General features: G+C 39.1%; 1 protein-coding gene across 9 annotated transcripts in view; it reads right to left on the reverse strand.

The window, feature by feature from the left end:
- The window catches only part of USP28 (ubiquitin specific peptidase 28), a 58,732-nt gene that overhangs the window by 21,118 nt on the left and 13,800 nt on the right, over nt 1–23,814 (reverse strand). For 6 of the 9 annotated variants that reach the window (XM_079930026.1, XM_079930019.1, XM_079930024.1 and 3 more), the window contains 9 exons: nt 22,998–23,130; nt 16,066–16,171; nt 14,990–15,149; nt 9,534–9,620; nt 8,688–8,825; nt 7,674–7,747; nt 6,058–6,137; nt 4,645–4,793; nt 2,773–2,900 (listed from right to left, as the gene is read on the reverse strand). In XM_079930026.1, the coding sequence (XP_079786152.1) occupies nt 2,773–2,900; nt 4,645–4,793; nt 6,058–6,137; nt 7,674–7,747; nt 8,688–8,825; nt 9,534–9,620; nt 14,990–15,149; nt 16,066–16,171; nt 22,998–23,130 (1,055 nt within the window). The remainder of the gene's footprint in view (nt 1–2,772; nt 2,901–4,644; nt 4,794–6,057; nt 6,138–7,673; nt 7,748–8,687; nt 8,826–9,533; nt 9,621–14,989; nt 15,150–16,065; nt 16,172–22,997; nt 23,131–23,814) is intronic. The other 3 variants (XM_079930020.1, XM_079930027.1, XM_079930025.1) reach the window with 1 other exon arrangement.

Below are 23,814 nucleotides of genomic sequence, written 5' to 3' on the forward strand. Positions count from 1 at the left end.
GCAAATAATAATCCCACAAACACAATTTACATTTAAAAACATTAATGACACAAAGTTTCAGCAAACTTGGGATACAAGGAAACTGTCTTAATCAGACAAAGGATATCTATGAAAACACAGAGCTAACATCATATTTAATGGTGAAAGACTGAAAGCTTTCCCCTAGTATCAGGAACAATCCAAGAATGCCCACTCTTGCCTCTTCTATTCAATGTTTTACTGGAGGCATAGCCAGTGCAGTAAGGTAAAAAAAAGAAGTAAAAGTCATACAGATAGAAAAGGAAGAAGTAAAGCTGCCTTTAGTTGCAGATAACATGATCATCTACATAGGAAAAGTCAAGGAATCTATGAAAATGCATCAGAACTAATAAGTGAATTTCTTAGTAAGGTCAAAAGATGCAAAGTCAATTTAAAAAGAAAGGGGAAAAAAATCTATTGCATTTCTGTATACTTGTAAAGAGCAAACAAAAAGTAAAGTTTTTTAAAAAGCCTTATAATAACATCAAAAGCAATAATTATTTAGGGATAAACAATCGGATATGTTCAAGAACTGTACACAAAAAATTATAAATCACTGTTGAGAGAAATTAGCAAAGACTCAAGTAAATGGAGCTATATCATATTCATAGATTGAAGGACTAAAAATTGTTAAGATGTCAATTTCCCCAAATTGATCTATAGGTTCAACACAGTCCCAATCAAAATCCTAATAGCTATTAGGGGTTTTGACAAGCTGCTTCTAATATTTAGATAGAAATGGATCAGAATAGCCCAAACAATTTTTTAAAAAGAATAGCAAAGTGGGAGGTTTACACTATCTGATGTCAAGATTTACAATAAAATCACAGTAGTCAGGTGGTTTGTGACCACCTAGAAGGGTGGAATAGGGAGGGTGGGAGAGAGGGAGACGCAAGAGGGAAGAGATATGGGAACATATGTATATGTATAACTGATTCACTTTGTTATAAAGCAGAAACTAACACACCATTGTAAAGCAATTATATTCCAATAAAGATGTTAAAAAAAAATCACAGTAGTCAAGACAATGTAGCACTGGCATAAGATTATACAATAGACAGAATAAAACCTCCAGAAAAAGGCCTACAAATACAAGTTCAACTAATTTTTGAAAAAAGTACCAAGGTAATTCAATGGGGGAAAAGAGTCTTTTCAGCAAATGATGCTGGAATAATTGGACATCCGCATGCCGCCTTACGCACCCTGCAAAAAAAATCCCCTTACCTCATACCATATATGAAAATGAACTCTAAATGGGTCATAGACATAAACATAAGAGTTAAAATTACAAAATTTCTGGAAAAATATCGAAGAAAACCTTTGTGACCTTGGGTTGGCAGATTTCTTAATTAGAACACAAAACCCCACAAACTATAAAAGGGCACTTGATACATTAGACTTCATCAAAACCAAAAACCCCTACTCTTCTAAAAATACCAGTAAAGAAATGGAAGAGACAAGTAGAGTTAGAAAATATTTGGATTTGTATCTAAAATATATAAAGAACTCTTACAACTCAGTATGAACACAACCAACCAAATTAAAAAGTGGACAAAAGATATGAACAGACACTTCACCTAAGAAAAATATACAAATGACCATTAATTAAGCACATGAAAATATGGTCAACATTGTTAGTTATCAGGGAACTATAAATCAAAAGAAAAATAAAATCCTACAAACCCAAGAGAATGGCTAAAACTTAAAAGACCGATAATTCCAAGTATTGTTGAGGATTTGGAGCAAATGTTAACTCTCATACACTGCTGATAGGAACGCAAAACTGTACAGCCACTTTAGAAAAGTTTGGTAATTTCTTATAAAGTTAAAAATATACTTTTCATACAACAGCAATCTCACTCCCAGGTATTTTACCCAGAAGCACTAAAAACCACACCAAGACTTCTATGTGAAAGTTCACAGCAGCTTTATTCATAATAGCCTAAAACTGGATACATATGAAATGTCCATCAACTAGTTGATGGAAAAAATATTGTGGTACCTCCATACAATGTAATACTACTCAATAACATTAAGAAAGAAATCACTGATATATGCAACAACATGGATGAATTCCAAATACATTATTCTAAGTGAAAGATGACGGCCACAAGAGGGCTCATACTGAATATTAATGTCCCTAATTATGACATTCTAAAAATGACAAAAGTACAGGGCCAGAAAACAAGTGGTTGCCTGAAGGTGGAGGGAAGGGACTGACTGCAAAGGGGCACGAGGGAACCTCCTGGGCGATGGAAATGTTCTATATCTATATCACCTTCCGGGTGATGGTGATATTACTTGGCTGTATACATTCGTTGAAATTCATCAGCTGTACACCTAAGAATGGTAACATTTCTTTGTATGTGAACTATATGTCAATAAAACAGACTTTAAGAAGATTAAAATTCTATAATGTAAGTCTGTCTAGGATTTTTTTCTTTTTTCAGGAATACAAACAGTATTAAATGAGAAAGAAATACACAGCAGCTACTCCAGATACTGTTCACCAGACAGCAGGGCTTTCACCTGAAGCCTAGCTACTCAAATTGTGGTCCAGAGATCAGAAGCATCAAACAGCATTGCCCTGAGAGCTTCTTAGAAATGCAAACTCTTAGGTCGCAACCTAGATCCACTGAATCCAAATATGTATATTATCAAGAGCTGCAGGTGAGTCCTATGTACAATACACTCAGTATATGCTCACTGCTACTGCTACAACACATTAAGAAGACAATCAACCACAGAACTCACCTGTCCATATAAATGATCTGAGGAAATTCCAGTTTGTTGTGAATTTTCTCTGGCTGACCAAGGGACTGATTGAACTCAAATCTTGAGAGTTCAAAGGTCAACACTGGAGGTAGTTTTGTAAACCAACGCTATGTCAGGCGTAGAAATGCGGGAGAGAAAAGTTAATTTTAGGAAATAGCAACAGCCAGATTTAAACTATCCCTCACCAGACTTTCTTCCTTTGGTAAATCAAACTCATACTAGAGTTCTTTTTTTTTTACTCCAAACAGTAAAATGACCACTTAGAATCATGCCTTCTTAGAGAATATGGTTAAACACTTCTCAAGACTCCAAATTTACAAGCCAGTGAACAACATTTCAACTCAACTATCATCCTCAGATATGACGACCCTTAAATATGTGAACTTCACCAAGAATCTACACATCATTCACTGCACCATCAGTATTCAAGAGGTTTAAAACCTGGAGAAAATGGCTAGCCTAACCAAAGAATTAGAAATTGTCCAGAAAGATTAATATGTGTACATATACTATATACTATTTATTTACAGTCTATTAACCATAATTTGAATCCCCTTTATTTCTAAAAAGGAAACTTGAAATAGCTTCATGATTATGAGTTCTGAAGTTTCTGAGAAAATCTCTGGATTCCAAGAATTTACAGATCTCACAAAGGACTTAGTCAAATCAACCTATAATGTTGCCTTGAGTTTCAAGAACAGAAAGCACTAAAATATAAAGAAGATCTCAACTGTCACTGATAGTAGATGAGGAAGAAGCTAAACCCGGAAAGGCATTTCTGTTCAATTCACCTGTATGCCAGAGGTCTGTATGAACAGCTTTAAAATGTTCCCTTTACCAAAGATGCAAATAGCTATATTCCCTCCACATACCCTTGTCAGCATGAGGAGAATCCAGACAGCCTGTCTGGCCACCTCAGAGCTATACCTAAATATGCACAATTTTCTTTTTTTTTTTTTTAATAGAGAGGTCCCATTCTTGAATAGAGGTCTCCAGAGGTCTAAGTCGCTAATGAACACTCCTTGCCTTTTGTAAGAGCAAGCATCAGCTCTGCACAGATGGCACAGATGATATGCCTCCCAATCAGGAATTAATACTTTCCTTGGAAAGCTAGGGAGGCAGTAGCTCTCTCCCAGTTCCAACACTGCTCTACAGCTAATACACTTTTAACAAGGCTCAAGTCAGGCTCCCTATTTAATTCAAGAAAGATTTTCTTTCTCTTATAAGTAATTACTGAGTTGGACTCATATAAGGCACAATTCTGTTCAAAATGTATGATGAAAGGAGAATAATGCAAGCTGTGTGGTGTTGGCAATTATGCTACAATGTAACTAATTCTTAACGGGAACTTTGAGATATTAATTACCCTTGCTTGTAATTCCCCCTTTCTTTCCAACCCACAAAAATAAATAAATGAATCTTACATTTAAAAAATTTTAAAGCAAAGGCAGAATTTACAACTGAGAAAAGTAAACACTATAATAGGGAAAATATTCTAAATGGCATACCATAGGAGTTAATCACTGTACTTTTACCCTCCGAAAATATGGAGGCAGTGGTTCTCCCTACTCAGGTACAGGTAGGCTTCAACAGAAAGAGAGAAACTTGATCATACTTAAAACGTCAGAAGCAGCATACAACCTTTATACGATTAACTCAAATTCATACAAGAATTTATTCATCAAACACTAAGACTCACTAACTCTTATCAACTCATGAGAGACTTCAGACTAGTTCAAGTCCTGTTAGTGTAAAGTTATTTAATATGTGATGTGAAAACATTTTGCCCAAAAGCTCAGTCCTATTTAACTGGCTTTGTCTTGGCAAAGCAAATAAAAATATCCAACTCACCTCTTGTCCATATTTCACTGAATGATCGGAAGGAAGCAGCTCAATGTCACCCTCCACCATGGCCCCTTCCAAACATTCGTCTAAGTTGCGATAACCATTTACCTGAAGGGGATACTGGCCGAAGGTCTCATTGTTACAAAAGGGCTTCCCTAGGCAAAGAAACAGATTGCTTTTTAAAAGACATCACTACTGCTATCGAAAGCTTTTTTCCTGGCACCACACAGACAGTATCTTCTTAATTCAGCAACTTGCTGAGAACTGGTTACAAGTATACTTAGCCGGGATGGCTACCTCTAATGAACCAGCGGATCCAGGCATAGATCATTAACAACTGCTAACATCACAAAAAGAAAGACAACCAACTATGCCTCCTAGTCAAAGACTGTCCCACCACCTGTGAGTTAGTCTTGACTAATTAAAAAGCCTTACCTGAATCTGGTCAAACTCTAGATCCAACTATCAAGTTACAAAAAGAGGAGCAAAGAGGAACATGTTAAACTATATCACAGATACGCAAGCAGCAAAATTTTATTCTGTAGAGAATATAAGAGAACAAACAACCTAATTTCTTAAAAAATGTATTTCAAGGAAGAAAGAATGGATGGAAGGGACAGTCTGCAGATTTTGAAAAGAACTTAAAAGACCAATCATAAATGAACCACATTTGCATCCTGATTAAAACAAACTGTAAAAAAGTATACATATGGGGAAGTGTATTTATTTTTACATATGTAAAATTATATATTTATATACACATGAAATTGTAAAACGAATTGGGCGTTTGAACACTTGACTAGTTATATGATATCAAGAAATGCTGTTTTTTGGGAGTGACGGTGGATTGGATTTTTTTTTTTTTGGCCACACGGCATGGCATGCAGAATCTTAGTTCCCTGACCAGGGATTGAATCGATGCCCCCTGCAGTGGAAGCACAGAGTCTTAACCTCTGGACCACCAGGGAAGTCCCTGGATTAGACTGTTTTACAAAGCCTATCAGAGGGGTAAAAGAAGACAGGTGTTAGATGGAGAATGACTGGCCATGTGTCCAACATGCAGCTTAGATAAGCCCCTAGAGTAGACACACTTTTGGCAGCCTGACTCAATGAAACCTTGAGATTAGATAAAACAACAGAGAAAACTGATTAACATCAGTGTGTGTCTGACATTAATACCAGATTTAGGCTGTGCAAATATTACACAATTCAATATAGCAACTCTGAGACGAACACTGTGCCCGTTTTACAGATGAAGAGACTGAGGATCCAGGATCTCATGTAATTTGTCCACGATCACACACATACTAAGAGGCAGAACCAGTATTCAGACCTGCATTTGTCTGACTCTCAAGCCATTTCACAGTAATACAGATGTGGTCACAAGTCTAGAATTAACATTTAGAGCAGAGAATTTACCTTCATGAATCCCTTCAGTGAGGAAAGTACCGTAGAATAGCTGCACCATTGGATTTTCAGATTTGTTCCTGGGATTGCTGCTTTTAAAACAAGGAAACAATTCTGTATCATTTGGATCAGATAAGCAATACATTAAGCCAAACCAGCATTCAAAAGCAAAAATAATACATTTTCATCAACCCTCAAAGATCTAAGTATGCTCTAAAATAAGTAACGGATTAGTTCAGTTCAAGAACTCATTGAATAGCCAGGGCATGGAAGCAACCTAAGTTTCCATCGACAGATGAATGGATAAAGAAGATGTGACACATATATAGAATGGAATATTACTCACCCATAAAAAGAAATGAAATTGAGTTATTTGCAGTGAGGTGGATGGACCTAGAGTCTGTCATACAGTGAAGCAAGTCAGAAAGAGAAAAACAAATACCATATGGTAACACATTATATATGGAATCTAAAGAAAAAAATAAAATGGTTCTGAAGAACCGAGGGGCAGGACAGGAATAAAGATGCAGATGTAGGGAATGGACTTGAGGACACGGGGAGGGGGAAGGGTAAGATGGGACGAAGTGACAGAGTGGCATGGACTTATATATACTACCAAAATAGATAGCTAGTGGGAAGCAGCCGCATAGCACAGGGAGATCAGCTTGGTGCTTTGTGACCACCTAGAGGGGTGGGATAGGGAGGGTGGGAGGGAGACGCAAGAGGCAAGAGATATGGGGATATATGTATATGTATAGCTGATTCACTTTGTTATAAAGCAGAAACTAGCACACCATTGTAAAGCCATTATACTCCAATAAAGATGTTAAAGAAAATGAAAAAACAAAAAAACCCCTCATTAAACAAGTATATACCCAGCACTGTACCAAATTCTGGAGACACAAAGGCAATACAGGCATGATCCCTGGCCTTACAGAACTGCAAGTCTAACAGGGGAGTCATACATGCAAATACATGTGTGTGTATACATTCAATATATACATCTATATCCAGTGACAGAAATATATAAGGTATAGAAGTCATATAAAGGTAAGAATGAACCCTCTTGTTCAGTTTTCCAAATGAATATGAAAATGTTTTCCTGGTGGCACAATAGAGATGGAACGAAAACAGCCTATTTCTATAAGCCTATCTTAAATTAACTATGTAAGATGCTATTTGTAAAGCTGTTTTATGAGTTTAAAAAAAAAACTTAGGAAGCAAGTATCTCTGCATCTGTATTTGGCAAGGGCTATTTATATTCTTTGCTTTGAATTTTACTTCTGTCAGTGATTGAAATAATTAAATTAAATGTATTCATATTATACCTCCATTCTTACATCAAGGATTGATTTCTATCTTTCAATACTTTTACAGCACAGGTGATGACTTTTAAAAAGTTAACAGTTATGACCCTTTTAGAAAAAAAGTTACAGATTAATATGATTATCTACAGGGGGAAAACCAAGGGCAAGGGGGATAAACAATGACAAATATGAGTGGTTACCCCACAGGGTTTGGTAAAAATCAGCAATTTCTAATTGAGAAGAAGAATTTCCCCCCAAATCATAATTCTCACTGGCCCGCTGTGAGTAGGAAGGATGTACAAACAAATCCTCAACACTCACTTAACATTAACAGCTAGCTGGAATGCGTCTTCTAGCCAATCCAGGAGCTTGTGTGTGAATTCACTCACATCTTGCTGTAACAGACGCACAAATTGCATGAGTTAGACCCAACAGTATACTTAGGGAAATGAAAATATGCCCTTATCCCACCAATGGTTAAGATTCTATTACTACAAAGGACTTCTTTTTTAGGTCCAAATGTCGTGAAGATACAAGGAACATTGGAACCCAGCTGCTGCAGACAACACACAAGACCCATTGGGCGATTTCTGATTAGAAGGAAATGGGAACACTACCCCTTCCAGCCACATCTATTTGTAACAAACTAACAAAATCTTCCAGTTAGGCCTTGAAAAAAAGGTCCAAAGAACAGACTGAAGTTCTCTAGAACAATATGAGATCTGAATGGAGAAAGGAAACCTTTATGAAATGTTTTGAGAATTTTGTAGAACTGCAGGACCTTTAGACAAATAGATAAAAAATGTAATTTTATGAAGAAGAAGCTGCTCTAATAGTGATAGCTTTGATCTGAATAAGAGGTAGGGAAAGGAACGTACTAGAGTCTAGAAGAGAAAGACTGCTCAGAAAAGCTACTGAACTCAGGTTTAGATCGTTTTAAAAATAGGATTTCTATTTGGGCCATCCCAAGACAAAGGTGCAGACAAAGGACAGACTTTCCTTTTCTCGGTGACCCTCTGCCATGATTTACTGAGATATTTTCCAATCTCCTCCTTTCTACTTCAACAGCCCCTGGAAAATTCTATTCTTTCTACTATTTTTTCTTCTTTCCTTTAAAACAGCCAGCCTCCCCCACACAACACGTACATGCACACACTTTTTTTTACTTGTTCCTTAGGCATTACAAAGGGCAAAAGCAGGCACCCGGAGTCCTGCATAGTCACGTTCGTAGCTTATTACACAGCTGAAACAAGGCAACATCACAGTAGTAGTAACAAGGCATCATTGCAAACTCCAGAGTCGAGGGAAAGAAGGAGGACTATGGGCTTCCTGTACCTGCTGCTCCTCAGGCGATCGGAATGCTCCCTTTAAGAGGTCCAGGGCTGCTGAAGGGTCTACAAACTTGCGATTTGATCCCATCATCAGAGCAAACAAATACTGAAGCTCCTGCATAAACACGATATTTCTCTTTTCCTGCAGGAAAGATAGCGATGTGTACTCTTATGACCTCATATTTGGAAAATTTGAACACATAAAGAAAAAAGTGGTCAACAATCTCTAATTTATATTTACAAAGTTCTAGATTGGAATCAGGTCTCAAACTGTTACAGGTACTCTGATAAAGTCTGTGTAGGGGACTGCCCTAAACTCGAGAATATCTATGTAGAAGCCAGAGAGAGAATAGTGTCAGAAAGCAAAAGTGTTTATTTTCTAAAACCGCTGCCATCCCTCCTTTTGGGAAAGGCATCACCAAGGGAAATCCTGGGAAGGGTTAGATCTCAGCAGGAGGCTATATCCTTTGGCAAGAGTGGACTAAAGACTCTTCTAAGAAGGCCCAGGCCTCCCGGCATGATGTCATCCACTCGCATCCCTCAGCGCAAGCGACTAAAGGAGCCTGGAGAAGGCGCAGACAGACAGGGGTTTCTAAATCTCCCACCCAGAGGCAGAAAAGCTGAGGCCATCAGGGTGACCTGCCCCTTTCTTAGAACTGTTTTCCTAATTTTATTCCTGCTTAACTTTACATTATTTCTTGTCACAAAGAAAGAAAAAGAGCCATTTGGAAATGAAAACAAATGTTGCACAAGCCAAAGAGCATCACAGTAACCAGCTTTAACCAAAATTAAAAGGCCTTTGGGAAGAATGGGACTAAACAACAGTGAAGATTCCTTGACACCAATTTACCGTGTGACTTGGACAATTTTCAAGTACGTTCTGTGGTAGGCTATAGCTGAGGACAAGTCTTCGGAATTCAGGCAATTGAAACAGAGACTGAAATAAAGAAATGGATTAATAGCCTTTCTTTCAAAATAACTGCAGCAAAAAAATATTTTTTACCTTAAAAGTATGTATAACTGTCAACCTAGTAATTCTACTATGTCTAAGGAAATAATAATGGCTACACATAAAAATTTCGCCAAAAGGATGTTAATCCTTTTTAGGAAAAAACTAGAAAAAACCTAATGGCTAGCAGGAAAAGATTAAATAAACTACAGTACATCTGTATAACGGATTATTATATAGTCATTAAAATAATACTGTAGAAACAATGCTTTCATAGAAGGACAACTACACAGTAAAAATGAGTGATCAAGAGCTACATGTATCAACACAGATGTATCTCAGAAATATTCTGTGTGAGAAAAAGGTGTAGAAAGATAGAGTATTATATTGTTCATAAGAAGTTTAATCATATAAAACAACATGATACACTGTTTAGGGTTACATACACCTGTGGTTGTATCTGTGTGAAGGGGGTGGTGGTATGACGGGCGATGGGTACAATGGGGACTTAACAGTACAGGGATTTGAAACATTTCTTTCTAAAGCTTTACTATTCTCCACTCTTTGCCTTAAATACTGTATTTTAAGAAATTTTAACAGATATCTCTGGCTAGCAGAATTAGGGAAAGGAATTCCTTTTTACTGTTTGTAAATCATACATTTTTCCAACTACGAATATCTTTTGAAAGTTAATGTTTTAAAAAATCTCTTTATGGGCTTCCCTGGTGGCGCAGTGGTTGGGAGTCCCCCTGCCCATGCAGGGGACATGGGTTTGTGCCCCGGTCTGGGAGGATCCCACATGACGCAGAGTGGCTGCTGGGTCCGTGAGCCATGGCCGCTGAGCCTGCGCATCCGGAGCCTATGCTCCGCAATGGGAGAGGCCACAACAGTGAGAGGCCCGCGAACAGCAAAAAAAAAAAAAAAAAAAACCCCTTGTATGAATATAACTCCTCATCCCAACATAATCCTCAGATGAAAAGCCCTCCAGCCCACAGACTGGAACTCTTGAAGCAGCATCCTGGGTGGACTATAAGCCTCCGACTTCCCCCACTCCACGGCAAGCTCTACCGGGATTCAGCCAATAGGAGGAGTGTACACCTGGACTGGGAACTTACGTCGGGTTAGGATGTGATACCAAAGTTCTATCTGGAGCCGGGGCTGGGATGCTCAGCTCTACAAGCAGCCCCATCTCTTCTCTTCCCACCTCCCATGTCTACCTAGCGCATCTCCATTCCTCCTGGTTTCATCCCTACTCGGCTGACTATCCCGTAACATGTTCCAGCACTTCTGGTCTACCTTGAGAAAACTGGCCTTACGTTCTCAAGTCCCTTCACTCCACTTCCTCACCTTCACCAAAATCTGGCTTTTCCCAAAGATGCTATTATTCTTAAAAACTACAACAGTGTGAGCTGATGTTACTCATTTCCCAAACCAATATCAACTTGATCCTCCAACATCTGCTTCTTCTCCTGTAGTCTCTGTATCACTAATTACATCCTCCTCCTCCAGGCATCAAAGTTTAGAACTTCAGAATAATCGTTGACTCCTTTCCCTTTATCAACCATTTACATCCAGTAAGAAGTCCCTTGCACTCTGCCTCTGGGGCGCTATTTTATTCATAACCACCTCCTCTCTCAGTCCCTATCACCTGCTCTAATCAAACTCCCATCACTGCTCACCTGGATCACGGCACATCGTCTCCCTGCCTCTAGAACCTCCTCTGTATCAGCCCACTCTCCACACAGCTCCTTCTAACTATCTTTCTAATGTAACCAAAATAAAGCACCTGATTCACTGAAGACTGCCATATGCTGAGAGCTCTGCCATCCTTACTCGGTGACTTTGGTCAGTACCCAATCCACAGGACATCCTGTCAGCTCTGCCTTGGGAATAAATCAAGATTTCAACCTCTTCTCTATTTCCACGGCTACCAGCCTGGTCCAGGGCAGCACGGCCTCTCAGTGATGACTGCAGCGGCCCCCTTCATAGGTCTCTCCACTTGTATCCGCGCCCCTCCATTCTGCTCTCCTCACAGTGGCCCGAGGGAGCCTTTTAAAACTCGAGTCAGAGTCCATTACTCCTCTGCTCAGAACCCTCATGACTCCCCATCTCACTCAGAGCAAAAGACAAGTTACCTCTCCAGCCCCACCTCCAGTGATCCTTGCTTCCGCTCCTAGCATTCCTGCCACTCAGGACTCTGATGTCCTGTGAACACGCCAAGCTCACTCCCACCTTGTGGCCATTGTTTGGTGCTTCCCCTTCTATATGGAATGCTCTCCCCCGACAGTCGCCTGGCTCACTCCCTCGCCTGCTGCGTCCAGGGCAACTGCTCCAATCTCATCCCCTCACGCGGCCTAACCTAACATCGTAGTTTATGTTGGAACCTGCTCCTGTCCCTCCTGCGGCAATTCCAATCTCCCATACCCTGCTCTCTTTTCTATCACACTGACCAGAGTTTAACATACTATATAAACATCTATGTAGTTAACTAGTTAGTTTTTCAACTATTTATTGATTCCTATTTCAACTATTTATTTTCTATTTATTGTTCCTTGTCTGTCTTGCCTCACAAGAATCTAAATCCCTCAGGGCAAGTCTCTGTCTTGGTTTGGTTCACTCCTATATCTCAAGGGCTTAGAACAGTGCTAGGCACACAGCAGGAGTCCAATTCACATTTTCTGAGGGAACACAGGTACTTTTGTTCAGCCGAGGGACCCCCCCCCGGCTCCCATGAGCATCTTACGTCTCATGACCTATTCCTCCACTCCATCTCTACATACCCAGGATATGTCAATACTGGAAACACTGCCGCTTCTCAGATCACAAATTCAGAAAAACCTCCTCTTGAACCATAACCTGTCTTCTGGCTCATTTGTTCAATGACCCACAGGACACCTGTGCTTTGACGTCATCAGGAACCCAAGCAAACAGACCTCTTTCCTGTCCTCCCTTTCTGTCTTCATTTCTCCCTCTCCCCAGCTTTGATTCCGTGGTCTCTACCCATCTTTCATTAAATTCTCAAACTGCTCTTTTTTTTTGAAACAATCTCTTAGTTTTTATTTATTTATGTATTTATTTATTTGGTTGCACTAGGTCTTAGTTGCAGCATGTAGGCTCCTTAGCTATGGTATGCGAACTCCTAGTTGCAGCATGCATGTGGGATCTAGTTCCCCAGACCAGGGATTGAACCCGGACCCCCTGCTTTGGGAGCGCGGAGTCTCATCCACTGCGCTGTGCCACCAGGAAAGTCCCTCAAACTGCTCTTTTGTCCTTTCACCATACCCAGCAAATCCTCCAACTTAAATGAATTTAATTTTCCACTTAAGCGTTTTGGAGAACGGCTAAGAGAAGAAGTCCCGATCAAACAGGACATGTGGGTACCACTATACATTTAAGGTCTACAACCTCAAGGAGACCTTCACATTTTCAGACATCCTACCACTGTATTCTGGCGCCAACTGGTTTCCCGCTGTTTACAACAACCATTTAAACTTTCACTCCCTTTAAAACCTGATTCTGTCACTCTTGCACTCTGCCTCAAAAAATGGCTGCTTATTTCAGAGGAAAAAACGACTACTAGGAACTATTTCCACTTTAACTGGCAGTCATCATTTCCTCCTTGTCCTCTCCCCTGTTACCCTCTTGCCCTCTTGCTGTCGGAGGCCAAGCCCTCCCCACACGCCCTGCTCTCTGTCCTGTCCTCCCATGCTTTCTCAGAAGCCTTTCTCAGTCATCCCCTCCATAGGCTCGCTCCTTTCACCATCTCTCACAGGAGGGAAGTGAATCCAGGGAAGGGTCTCGGTCTCAATCTCAATCTCTCCCTCTCTCTCAAAAGGAAAGAACTGACTCGTGTCCCTCATTCCCCAAGACCTTCCTACATCCTATTCTTAATGCAGAGGCCAGTGAGCCTCTTAAAATGGAAGTAGGATCGCAGCACTTGTCTGCTCCAAACCTTCCAATACTTTCCCACCTCACGTGATTCCTGAACCCTCATCGTGACTCCACGCTCCCCCTCCCCCGCCCCGCCTCCACCACCTCCCTGCACTCACAGCTGTCTGTTCCCCCTCCTCGGTCACTCAATTCCAGCCTTCTCCCTATTTCTCAGCTCCTGACCTGAGTCTCTGAACTTGCTGTTCCCTGTCTGCAGTGTCCTCTATATAATTATATGAAACATTCTTCATGGAACTACATGGCTCATTCCCTCGCCTAAGTCAGGCCTCTACTCAGATGCCCGCCTTAGCAGAAAGGCCATATGTAACCCCCCTATATAAACAGCACCCCTTCCCTCTCTAGCTGAACCCGTTCTAGCCCCTCTTGCCCCCATTCATTCATCTTTATAGCACTTACTGCCATCTGATATATATTTTGTTTCCTGTCGGTCCCACTCTTTTCCAAGTAAACTCCATGGGAGTTAGGGCTTTGTTTTATCCACTGCTGTTTCCCCAGTGCTAAAACAGTCCAGGCACAGAGTAAGCTGAAGGAACCCATGGATTTTATGTGTGTAAACGGAGGGTTCCATTTTTGGCTAAGCAGCTGGGTCGGTGTCAAGTACTGTGAAGGAGAAGCCGGCAGGGCAGGATCAAGTGCTACACTGCAGCCACGTTAAGTTTAAGAGGCAACACGCTCCCCAGGGGAATTCATCCTCTAGCTTGGGTTTATCACCATCTACATGCTACTGATTCCCAGAACTATATCTGCAGCCCAGATCTTTTTACTGAACAACAGATTCACATAGATAACTGCCTACACGGTATCTCCACGTGGACCCTCAAACTCAGCATGTATAAAACGAACTGAAATCCCGCGTTTAACACTCACGCAAATTATTCCTCCTCCAGTGTTAAATGGCACTATCGTCCACCTGGTACCTCAAGCTAGAAACCTTGCAGTCTTTCTCAGCCCCTCCTGCACATATCCCTACCCGGTTGTTTATCAAATCCTATAGATCTGATCTCCTAAATACCTCGTGAATGCTTTGACTCCTCCCTTCCATGGCTTATGCCACTTCTCTGTTCCAGGCCACCATCATTTCCTTCCTGCCTGGTCATTTATGATAGCCTCCCAAAGACTGATTTCTCCTTATTAGCTCTTGCTCTGCTGTAATACAGCATTCACCAAAACACCTCCTCAACCTATTTATAACCACAGAAGATTCTGTTTTCAGTACTGACCAAGTTAGACACAAGAGCATCTAGGTCGAAAACACAAGAAAGCAACCAAAACACAATAATGCCATGGGGAAAACCCTCCAGTTTTATTTATCTGTTTCCTTTTTTTTAAAGCTATGTTTCTCACATTTCAGTTTAATAAATTACAAAATCGTTTCCAGAAGACACAGTTGTCTCTTAATACCATACCTGAATAACAGCACTAAACCAACATGTATTGCCAACATTTTTCAGCCCAACGGGCCAACCATCAACTCGCCTCCAGTCATTGGGATTGGGATTTTCTCCCCAGACTTCACAGCGTTTTCTCTTTGAGCGTTTAGTTTCTGCAGAGGTTGCCTCGTGCATCCTATATTGTGCCAACGTATCACACATCAAAAAAGAAAAGAGTTAAACAACAATCTACTGTATGGAGGATGCAGGTAAGCTTTCACAGGTAACTCAAAATGCCAGATACACTATTTACTGGGTAACCACTGGCTATATAATAACTATAAGGTTGCAACATAAGTGAAAAGGTTTAAACATCGAGTTGTTAATCCTGCCATAACAGAGATTATTACTAACAAGGGCCCTGATGGAACTGAGTTGAGACTCAAGACTATTTATGGCTACCATATTAAAAGTTTTACATTTCAACAATAGTGCCTTATCTCAGCCCTTGCCATTGAAAGAGGCAAGAGAGACACTCTGCTAAAGATGAGAGCCTCGAAATTGCTTAGCACACAAACCATGGCCCTATGTTTCCCTGAAAGAAACAACCTGGCAGTATGAGGGGATAAACGTGTCTGGAAACTGACTGGGCACCACTGGAACTGGGTATCTGTGAACAATACCAGACAAGCACCAAATCAGTACCAATTCAAAACATATATCCTCCTAGTCCTAGGGGAGCTGAGTGATAACTTTCATTTTCAATAGCCAACAACAAAACATTCAAAGTTTACAAAGGCTCAAAGTTAATAAAGAGAATACATATTTATCGGATATTTGCCCTAGGCAGTTTTTTCCCACGAGCAAATGTGAACTACAAAACCTTGCAGGCTTCTACTCAAAGACCACAGGCTGCAATAAGACCCTTATCATATTTAGCTTCTTCAAAAGTGAACCAAAGAGTAAGTAAGCGAATGTGAATTTAAATTTTCTCATAAAAGAGATTTCATTTAGGTGCAATTAAAGAAGCTTGGCAGAACTGTTTCACAGAGATACTGCCTTTGACCTACACACTAATGTGCAGAGCAAAGACTATAAATTAAATCAATAACCTGTTAAGATCTCTTCCATCAGCTTGAATTTTGGGGGACTCCAGCAGACTCAAAGCAATGGCGGCCTGAAGATCATCTTTGTTATCATGAGTAAGGTCTATTACTTCTGTAAGATAAATAGAAATTTAATTAGTCTACATGCAGGAAACATTGCCTTTCTGTTTGTATTGTAGGAAAAAAGGTAAAAGCATTCACAAAATTAGATACACTCCCTAACTCTCAATACAATGGCTCTTCTGTGTAAAAACAACTTTATTACTCTATGCTAGAATCAAATGAATAACTTACAGCTACACTGTAACCTTATGATTAGCTAACAGTACAGTAATAACAAGCTGCTAAAATGCAATGAGTCAAATACCCCCTTTTGCAGCCTTACTTCACAGAGTCAGAAATATATCCCGTACCTGTAGGTTAAACAGTCTCTTTACTTACCATTGTAAACTATCAGCTAAAAGTTGAACATTCAAAGAATGGATACTTTCAATCTCACACAAACTATTCTAGAGAACAGAGGATATACTCCTCAACTCATTTTACGAAGTCAGCATAACACCTTCGTATATCACAAACCAATCAAGAACAGTAAGAGAGAGGAAAAATGACAAACTCACGCATGATCACAGATGCAAAGAGCCTGAACAAAAGCAAACAGAATCCTGCTAACACACCAAAAAAGATTATATATTAAGACCAAGCTGAGTTCACTGTAGGAAGGAAATACTGAGTTAATGTTAGAAAATAGACCAGTAAAATCCACTATCTTAACAGTTAAAGGAAAAAATGATCATCTCAATAGATACAGAAAAAGTATTTTATAACATTCAACCTCCATTAAGGAATAAAAACTCCAGGCCAAGTAGAAAGAGAAAAGAGTATTTTTAGACTGAGAAAGAATATCCACGGAAAGCCCACAGCAAACTTTACACTTAATCGTGAAATGTTACATGCATTTCCTTTAAAACCAAGACTAAGACAAAGATGTCTGTTGTTGAGGGCTTTTATTCACCATGGTTCTGAAAGTTCCAGGCAGTGTGATAACAAAATAAAATAAATTTTTAAAAATAATAAAGATTGCAAAATAAGAAACAAATCTGTCATAATTCACAGATAATGATCACCTACAAGGGAAACCCAAAATAATCTATAGAAAACAGTTATAATTAATAAGAGATGGTTAACACCATTGTAAAGCAATTATACTCCAATAAAGATGTAAAAAAAAATAAGAGATGGTTAGATAAAAGATCAATGAACAAAAGTTGAATGAATTTCTATATATGAGCAATGAAATACTTAATTTATAAAGGAAAAAAACCACAAAGAACACAAAACAAAAAATCAAGACCTTGTGCTACTGGCATAAGAACTAACATATGGATCGATGGAACAGAATGAGTGGGACTGAACTGACAGTCCAGGAATAAACCTCACAGTTATAGTCAACTGATTTTCAACACAGGTACCAAGACAATTCAATAGGGCAAGAGTGGCTTTTAACCCCTCCTTCCCATCATTTACAACAAGGAACTCAAAAGTGGATCAAGCCCTCAAGATAAGAGCTAAAACTACAAAACTCTTAGAAGTAAACAGGTATAACTTCATGACCTTGGATTAGACAATGGCATCTTCGAGATGACAATCAAAGCACAAGCAGTGAAAGAAAAGATTGGTAAATCTGACATCGTCAAATAAAAATCTTTGGGCTTCAAAGGACACCATCAGGATAGTGAAAAGACAGCCCACAGAATGAAAGAAAAATTTTGCAAACCATGTATCTAGTAAGGAACCTATATACAGACTACATAAACTCCTGCAACTGAATAATAAAAAGACAAACAGCCCAACTTTAAAAATAGGAAAAGAATTTCATTAGACATTTCACCAAAGAAGATACACAAATGGCCAATCAGCACATGAAAAGATGCTCCACACCATTAGCCATTAAGGAAATGCAAATCAAAGCCACAATGAGATTATCATTTCACACCCACTTGGATGGCTAACTAACAAATGTTGGTGAAGACGTAGAGAAGTTAGAACCCTGTGTAGTGCTGGTGGGAATGTAAAATGGCGCAGCTGTTGTGGAAGTTAGAAGAATGGAGGCTGGCAGTTCTTCAAAAAGTTAAACATAAAAAGTTTCATGACATTGATTTCTTGGATATGACATCAAAAGCACCAACAAACAAAAACAAAAATCAACAAATGGGACTAAATCAAACTTAAAAACTTTAAAGCATGAAAGGACACAATCAACAGAGTCAAAAGGCAACCTACGGAATAGGAGAAAATAATTGCCAATCATGTATCTGATAAAGGGTTAATATCCAGAGTATATAAACAACAACAAAAAATCAACTAATCTGATTTTAAAATGGGCACAAGGCTTGAAGAGACATTTCTCCAAAGACGATATAATATGGATAACAGACATATGAAAACATGCTCAATGTCACTAATCATCAGAGAAAATGCAAATTAAAACCACTATGTGATAATGCCTCACATCCATTAGAATGGCTATCAAAAAACAAAAACCAGAAAATAACAAGTATTGGCGAGGATGTGGAGAAATTGGAACCCTTTTGCACTGTTGGCAGGATTATAAAATAGTGCAAATGCTACGGGAAACAGTGTGGAGGTTCCCACACTTTTTAAAAAATTAAAAGTGGAACTACCATATCATCGAGCAATCTCACTTCAGGGGATATATCCAAAATGAAAAACCAGGGTCTCAAAGAGCTTTTTGCACATCCACGTTCAAATGGCACTATTCACAAAAGCCAAGAGGTGGAAGCAACCCAAATATCCATTGATGGATAAATGGATAAACAAAATTTGGTATATACATACGATGGAATATTATTCAACCTTAAATAGGAAGGAAATTCTAACGTGCTACAATCTGAATGAACTTTGAAGACATTATGCTAAGTGAAATAAGCCAGCTACTAAAGAACAAATACTGTATGATTCCACTTACATAAGGTACTGAGAGTAGTCAAAATCATAGAAAACAGAAAGTAGAATGGTGGTTGCTAGGAGCTGGGGGATGGGGTAATGGGGAGTTACTGTTTAATGGGTAGAGAGTTTCAGTCCTGCAAGACAAAAAAAGAGTTCTGGAGATGAATGGTGGTGATGGTTGCACAATGACATGAATGTACATAATACCACTGAACTTAAAGATGGTTATGACAGTAACTTTTATGTGATGTGCATTTTACCATAATTTAAAAAATTGAAAAGAAAAAAAAAAGGAAATCCTGTCACATGCCATTGCATGGATGAATATTGAGGACATTATGTTAGGTGAAATAAGCTAGTCACAAAAAAATAAATCCTGTATGATTCCACTTATATGAGGTCCCTAAGGTAGTCAGATTCACAGAAACAGAAAGTAGAAGGCTGTTACTGGGGGCGGGGAGGGAGAAAAGGGTTGTTTAATGGGAATAAAGTTTCAGATTTATAAGATGAAAAAGTTCTAGAGATCTTTTATACAATAATGTGAATATACTTAACACTACTGAACTGTACACTTAAAAATGGTTAAAATGTGGGACTTCCCTAGCGGTTCCGTGGTTAAGACTCTGCTTCCACTGAAGCGGGCAGGGTTCAATCCCTGCTCAGGGAACTAAGACCCAGCATGACACGTGGTGTGGCCAATAAATAAATAAATTAATTAATTAAAATTGATGCCCCCCCCAAAATATCCATGATGAAAAAATTTTTTTAAAGATTAAAATGTAAATTTTATGTTAATGTGTTTTTTAACTACAATTAAAAAAAAGAATTCCAACTAATAAATTATTAAGTAATGATAGATAAAATACTACCATTTTGAAATCTCCAGTAAAATAAAGAATCTAAGCAATAATCACCAATGGTGGCTGGAAATACTAGGTGGGGAATTTTATGATAAATTAATCAAACTAACAATCTGAACACACTAACAATTTTAACAACACAAAAAGACGGGGACCAGACATTATTTACTTCTTGATACAACAAAATAGAAGAAATACACACAACACTACCTATGACTTTATCATGCCAGATAAGCATCTAAATTAATAGGAAACACAGAGGACATAAAAATCCACTAAAGGATACCACAGGAATGCAATCATGTGGTATCATGCAAATCCTGTCAAATAAAATCCTGAAACAAAGGACTTTATTTCTTCAAACATTAAACTGCAAGAAAAAAAGAGAGGGGGACTATATAGATAAAAGGGATCTTAAAAAACCATTTCAAACATACTTTAATGTTTTCATTTTATGTGGATCATTATTCTCACAAACCAATTACAAACATATTGTTAGTGAGACAATCAGGGAAATTTCTACACTGGTATTTGATGAGATTAAGAAATTGTTATTAATTTTTAGGTGTGATAATATTGTTGCAGTTATGAAAAAGGAGTCCTGTTTTAGAATTTTTTTTTTAAGTTAAACACAGAATTGTTATATGACCTAGCAATTCCACTCCTAGGTATATATCCCAAAGAATTAAAAACAGATACTCAATGAAATAGAATGGAAAATATGAAAATCTGATATAACACAGAGCTAATACTGTAAATCAGTGGGTAAGTATAGCCTTTTCAATAAAAGGTCCTGAACCAACTGAATAGCTGGAGGAAGTGAGGGGGTGGATCGAACTATGTTTCTATCTTATGGCTTACCAAGATAATCCATTTCAGATGAATTAAAGATTTAAATGTGAAAAGCAAAACATTACAGTTTTAGAAGAAAATATAACAGAATATCCTATAACTTCACAGTGTAGGAGTTCTTAAACAAAAAACACAAACCATAGCAGAAGATTAATAAATGAAAGCTATTTGTTAGTTCGTCACCATAGTGTAAAAACACAAGTCATCAATAAGGAGACGATATCTGCAACACCCAAGTCCAGAAAAATGGGTTAATATCAAGAATATAAGGTCATTATCAATAAGAATATCAAGAATCAATAAAAAGAGGCAAACAAACAGACAAACCGGCAGAAGACATGAAAAGAAACTTCACATGAGGAAACATGAATAGTCAAAAGGGAAAAGATGTTCAATCTCATTATTTAATTTTTAAAAATTCTAATTAAAAACAAGATTATCATTTCATATCAAAAAGACAGGCAACAATTTTACAATCTAACAAATTTGAGAGCAAGAGTTACTCTCAAACCCTGTTAGTGGGAGTATAAATATGTAAAAAAATCACTTTGGGGACTTCCCTGGTGGCACAGTGGCTAAGGCTCCGCACTCCCAATGCAGGGGGCCCAGGTTCGATCCCCGGCCAGGGAAACAGATCCCACATGCATGCCGCAACTAAGAGGTTGTGTGCCACAACTAAGGAGCCCGCCTGCCGCAACTAAAGGAGCCCACAGGCTGCAACTAAGGAGCCTACATGCCGCGACTGAGACACGGCACAACCAAATAAATATTTTTTTAAAAAATCACTTTGGAAAATAATGTCACTAATAATAGCTACTAAGTTGAAGATGAGCACATCTTAATACTCACCAATTACACTGCTAGGCATATACACTAAAGAAACTCTTGCATACATGCACAAGAAACATAAATCAAAAAAGCTCACAGCAGCCTTGTTTACAACAGCAAAAAAAATTCAAAACAACCCCAAAGTCAATCAACAAATATATCAATTCTGTTGTATATTCTGACCAAGAAATACTACACATCAGTCAAAAGAAATAACTACAGGTACAACCAACATGGATGCGTCTAGAAAAGAAAAATGTGGATTGAAAAAGTCACTACGTGCACCGAAAGACATACACAAGAATATTCACAGCAGCATTATTCAGAATAGTTCAAAATTGCCAACAGCTCAAATATCCATTAACACCACCTTGCGCAGCTGATAGATCCCTCCTCCTGGAAGCCTCTTTGGCCTCCATAGCACCACTCTCCTGGTCTTCCTCCTACTCCCCTGCCCCCCGCCCAGACATCTCAACACTGGAAGATCTACTGCTGAGTCACTGAACCTTTCCTGTTTTCTATACCCACTCCCTTGGAGAGCTCATCCCTTCTCATAACTTTAAGTACCATTTACAGGTTTATGATTCCAGGTTTTATCCACCTCCAGCCCAGATCTCTCCCTTGAACTGCACAATTGGACCTCCACTGCCTTTTTGATATTCCACCTGGATGTCTAACAGGCATCTCAAACTTAATATTGCCAAAACCGATCTCCTCATTTTCCACCCCAAATCTGCTCCATCTGCAATTATTCCCACGTCAGTTAAGTGCAGCTCCATCCTTTCAGCTCCTTAGGAAACAAACCTGGAGTCATCTTTAACCCCTCTCTCTTTCACAACTCTCAGATCCTTTGTAAGCAAATCATGTAGAGCAAGCACTTGTCACCCTTCCACTACTGCATCCTGGCCCACACCGCCTTCATCTGCAATAGCTTCCTGAGTCGTCCTGGGCTCCCTGCTCTGCCCCACGCTCGCTATTCCCTCCCACACATTCTGTTCTCAACAGAGCAGCCAGAATGATCTTTAGCCAAAGGAAACCCGTTTACAGCATTCCTCTGCACCAAACTCTCCAATGGCTAGTCCTCTTAAGTCAGAGTAAATGCCAAGCAGCTATGAAGGCTCTGCAAGATCTGCCTCCCATTTGTTCCCTCAATGGCCTCATCTCTCACAGGGCAGCAATTCCTGTTTCTTTTGTTCATCTCCAGTGCCTAAAAGAGTGCTTGGCACATAATAGGGGTTCATTAAATAAGTGCTGAATGAATGGAACCATTTAAGCGCTGAGAATTGTGCCTGGCGCCTAGTAATGGCTCAGTAATTAGTCATTATTACTACTATTTCCGAAGGGTTGATGCGATGGAAAGGACACTCACGTAAACTCATCTCTTACTCTCCGCTAGTTCAGAGCGGGACCAAGCCAGGATATACCTACTTGCTAATTCTTCTTTGTTGGCAGCACTGCCCGCTACTTCAGATGGTTCTGTAGCAGCAGTCTCCTGGCTGGGCTCTTTAACTCTTTCATCAGTGAGAAGGCTGACTGCCTGGGTGATGTCACCATTACTGGCCTGAGGGGAGGAAAAAAATAGAAATTTCAAAAGTAAAGCATCACAGCATTTAAAATAAGCAGCAAGTTAGTCTGGGGGTTATAACTCTTACTACCCTGGTGACATACTGAATAAGTCTAGGCATAATTCTAGGGTATAAAGGAGGAAACAGAGTACAGTGGAGGATAGTAGGTCTATTATGCTTAAAGCACTGCCATTAAACTCCTAGTTACAGGAAGGGAGTTGCCATGCTCTGATTTCCCACAACATGCAAACGAGAATGAAATCTCACTGCTTTGGATACTGTGCCGCCTGATTTCACAGAATTACGGCATGATGTATCAAGAAGGGGGCTGGCGATTAACACAGAGATTCTAAGTGAAGTCAGCCCCTACGGTAAAGGTGCCAAACAGTTATCATATTCTATAGTGATGAAGTGATGACCACACTTCTATTTCATCTTAACTTTTTAAACTTTTCTTAGGAAAAAATTCTAACATACACAACAGGAGAGGGAATGTATAATTGAACCCCATGTGCCCATCACTCAGCTTCGATAATTACCGAGCCCTGGTCAGTCTTATTTTACCTATTCTGCCTCTCCTCCCCCAGATACTCTGAAGCAAACTCTAAGTGTCTTATCATCTCATCAGTCAACATTTCAGAATGTATCTTTTTAATATATTTTAAAATATAACCCATAAT

The sequence above is a fragment of the Stenella coeruleoalba genome, assembly GCF_951394435.1.
Source record: "Stenella coeruleoalba genome assembly, chromosome: 8".
Classification (NCBI taxonomy): domain Eukaryota; kingdom Metazoa; phylum Chordata; class Mammalia; order Artiodactyla; family Delphinidae; genus Stenella; species Stenella coeruleoalba.